Below are 2418 nucleotides of genomic sequence, written 5' to 3'. Positions count from 1 at the left end.
GGGGGGAAGAGGTTTTAGAAGTTGTCATTTGTACAGGTTGTTTTGGACTGATAGTCCATTTATACATTTTCATAGTCCCAGGAGACTGCAAATTCACATTTTTTGTGCCTTTGGTCAACGTTTTTCAGTAAAATTAACTTGGGAATGTTTTTAAATGGTCATAAAAGGTGTTGAGCTCAGAACAAAAATTCAATAAAAATTGTGTAATGGGTGGAAAAATGTCAGTTTCTTCAATTTCACTATTTCGACGAATGCTAGATTTCACCACAATGCTACATATTTAAGTGGACTGCTCATCATTACGAACTTGATGGAATCGTCACGATGTTTGTTCAATTTTACAAAAATAAGACCGCCCTGATATAAGCATTAGACACCATAACTGGCCAGAAGGCAAGGGCATTTCAGTGACCCTAAGCAAGTGTTGTGTTTCTGCGTGCTGTCGGCATCGCTGACCGCTTATGACGCCACAGCACCAGAAGAAAGAGAGAGATGGCAAAGGCATTTAGTTTATCTCATGCCTAAGGGCTGTAAGGGTTGAGGGTGAAACCCCAGACGCTCTCTGGCAAGCCAGCCTCAACCAAGTCAACTCCCCGTCCTTGTCGAGCGACCTGGGGACCCCTGCTCTGTGCATAGGAGCAGGAGTTGCAGACGGAGCTCTGGCTAGGAGGTACCATAGCCCTGTGAGGTGCGAAGTGAGCAACGACCCTACGGCTCCTAGAAGGGTCCGTACACATCCACCATTATGGTAGGTCTGGCGTCACAGCAGGCCAACCTGTTCATTCAGGAACTCTCTGTCAACATCTTCTTCCCTCCCTCTCGTGGGAGCTCTACAGACGGGGCATGGTACCCGCAGACTGCCAGATGACTCATCGTGAGATGTCTCCGTGGACCCAGAAGGCCTTGTAGCTGTAAGGAATAGGCTGCCTGGAAACAGATGACGTTCCTACAGATATCCTGGCAAATGCTCGCTGATCCATGACGTGACGATCCTCTGTCTGAGTAGATTTGGCCACCCCTCTAATTATTCTGCCCCATGAACGGAAATGTTAATAGCAGATAGCCGGGAGACAGCAGGTGGCGAGGATTGGGCAAACGTAAGCTACGCTTGGTGATGTTGACGACTCACTGTGGAAGGAACGCATTACCCCTTACTCAATGGGACCCCTTACCTGACTGCTCAGACGATCACTGGTCGTTGGTTGCCCTTTGTGGCTCCCATCTCTCAGAACGAAAGTGTGCCTTCGCCCCCTATAATTGTGAGGCAGCATGGTGAAATCAGGCTCTCATCAAAATAATCAAAGTGAAGAAACTTGCATTTTTTCGCAGTTTGTAAATTTTTATCAAATTTTTGTTTTTTGGCTCAACTCTTTTCATGCCCATTAAAGAACTCATTTCTGAGTGGATTTTTCTGAAAAACGTTGATTAAAGGCACAACAATGTAAATTTCCAGTTACCATGGACTCTGAAGCTAAGGAAATAACTAATCTTTGACGGCCATTTTCTCATTGATTTTACTTCTGAAAACAGGTGACCCCCACCTCCTTCTTTCGCAAATATCTCGACTTGTATTCAAGATAAATGGATATTTTTTTCATCTAAATAAAGACAAGTGAACAAGCTTTAAGATGATACCAATAACTCTACGTGCCCAAAAACTGACGAGAGCCTGATCCCACCACGCTGCCTCACATTTTTTTTTTTTTTTAAATTTTTGTTGCCAGATTGTTTTTTAAAAATTTTTTAAAAATTAATTGAAATAATTGCTAGAAAATTGTTAGAGGTATTTTTTGGTCCAAATTGTTCTGATTAGATTTTTTTTTTTTTTTATTTATATTTGGCTAGATATAAATTATTTTATATTTTTCTTTCATCAGTGGCAGGGGAAGAGCAGACAGACCTGGATGGAGACCCGCATGACGCGACGTCCACGTCTCAAAGCTCGCCGCCCAACACAGACACCAAACAGATAATCCTTGACCTTATCAACAGCTCATGACATGGAAGGGTCTAATGTACAGAGATCTTTGTGTTCATAATTGAATTATGTTTTTATATATATATATATATATATATATATATATATAGTCAAACCTCATTATACAGCCACCCTTGGGTAGAGCGTTAAGTTGACGAAACAGCGGGGCTGGTGGTTTAATGGAATTTTCTGTTGTATAGTCTCGACTGTCGAATATCAAGGAACAGGATTCAGCTGTGCGATCTGTGTTTGGTTTGAAAAGTGTCTTTTTTTTTTCTTTTTCTTTTTTTGTGATATATACGTGTACATGCGCATGTATTCAGAGGTGAGAGTCTTCGCTCTCTCTATCTTTATGTCTTTCTCATGGCAGAAAGATTATCATGTTGCCAGCCAGTGGGTGTTGTAATGTGCGCTGTGTGCAGTGTGTACCTCTGGCGGTC

The 2418-nt window shown here is 42.2% G+C and overlaps 1 protein-coding gene across 1 annotated transcript in view; it reads left to right on the top strand.

Annotated features, from left to right (window-relative positions):
- Positions 1 to 2059, top strand: part of LOC101851106 (coiled-coil domain-containing protein 170) — a 17869-nt gene extending 15810 nt beyond the window's left edge. The window contains exon 9 of the mRNA XM_035968350.1: positions 1878 to 2059. Coding sequence (XP_035824243.1) covers positions 1878 to 1999 — 122 coding nt within the window. The 3' untranslated portion in view covers positions 2000 to 2059. The remainder of the gene's footprint in view (positions 1 to 1877) is intronic.
- Positions 2060 to 2418: the final 359 nt, after the last annotated feature.

The sequence above is a fragment of the Aplysia californica genome, unplaced genomic scaffold, assembly GCF_000002075.1.
Source record: "Aplysia californica isolate F4 #8 unplaced genomic scaffold, AplCal3.0 scaffold00053, whole genome shotgun sequence".
Classification (NCBI taxonomy): domain Eukaryota; kingdom Metazoa; phylum Mollusca; class Gastropoda; order Aplysiida; family Aplysiidae; genus Aplysia; species Aplysia californica.
Note: the sequence above shows the minus strand (reverse complement) of the source record. Positions and strands in the feature narration are given on the sequence as shown.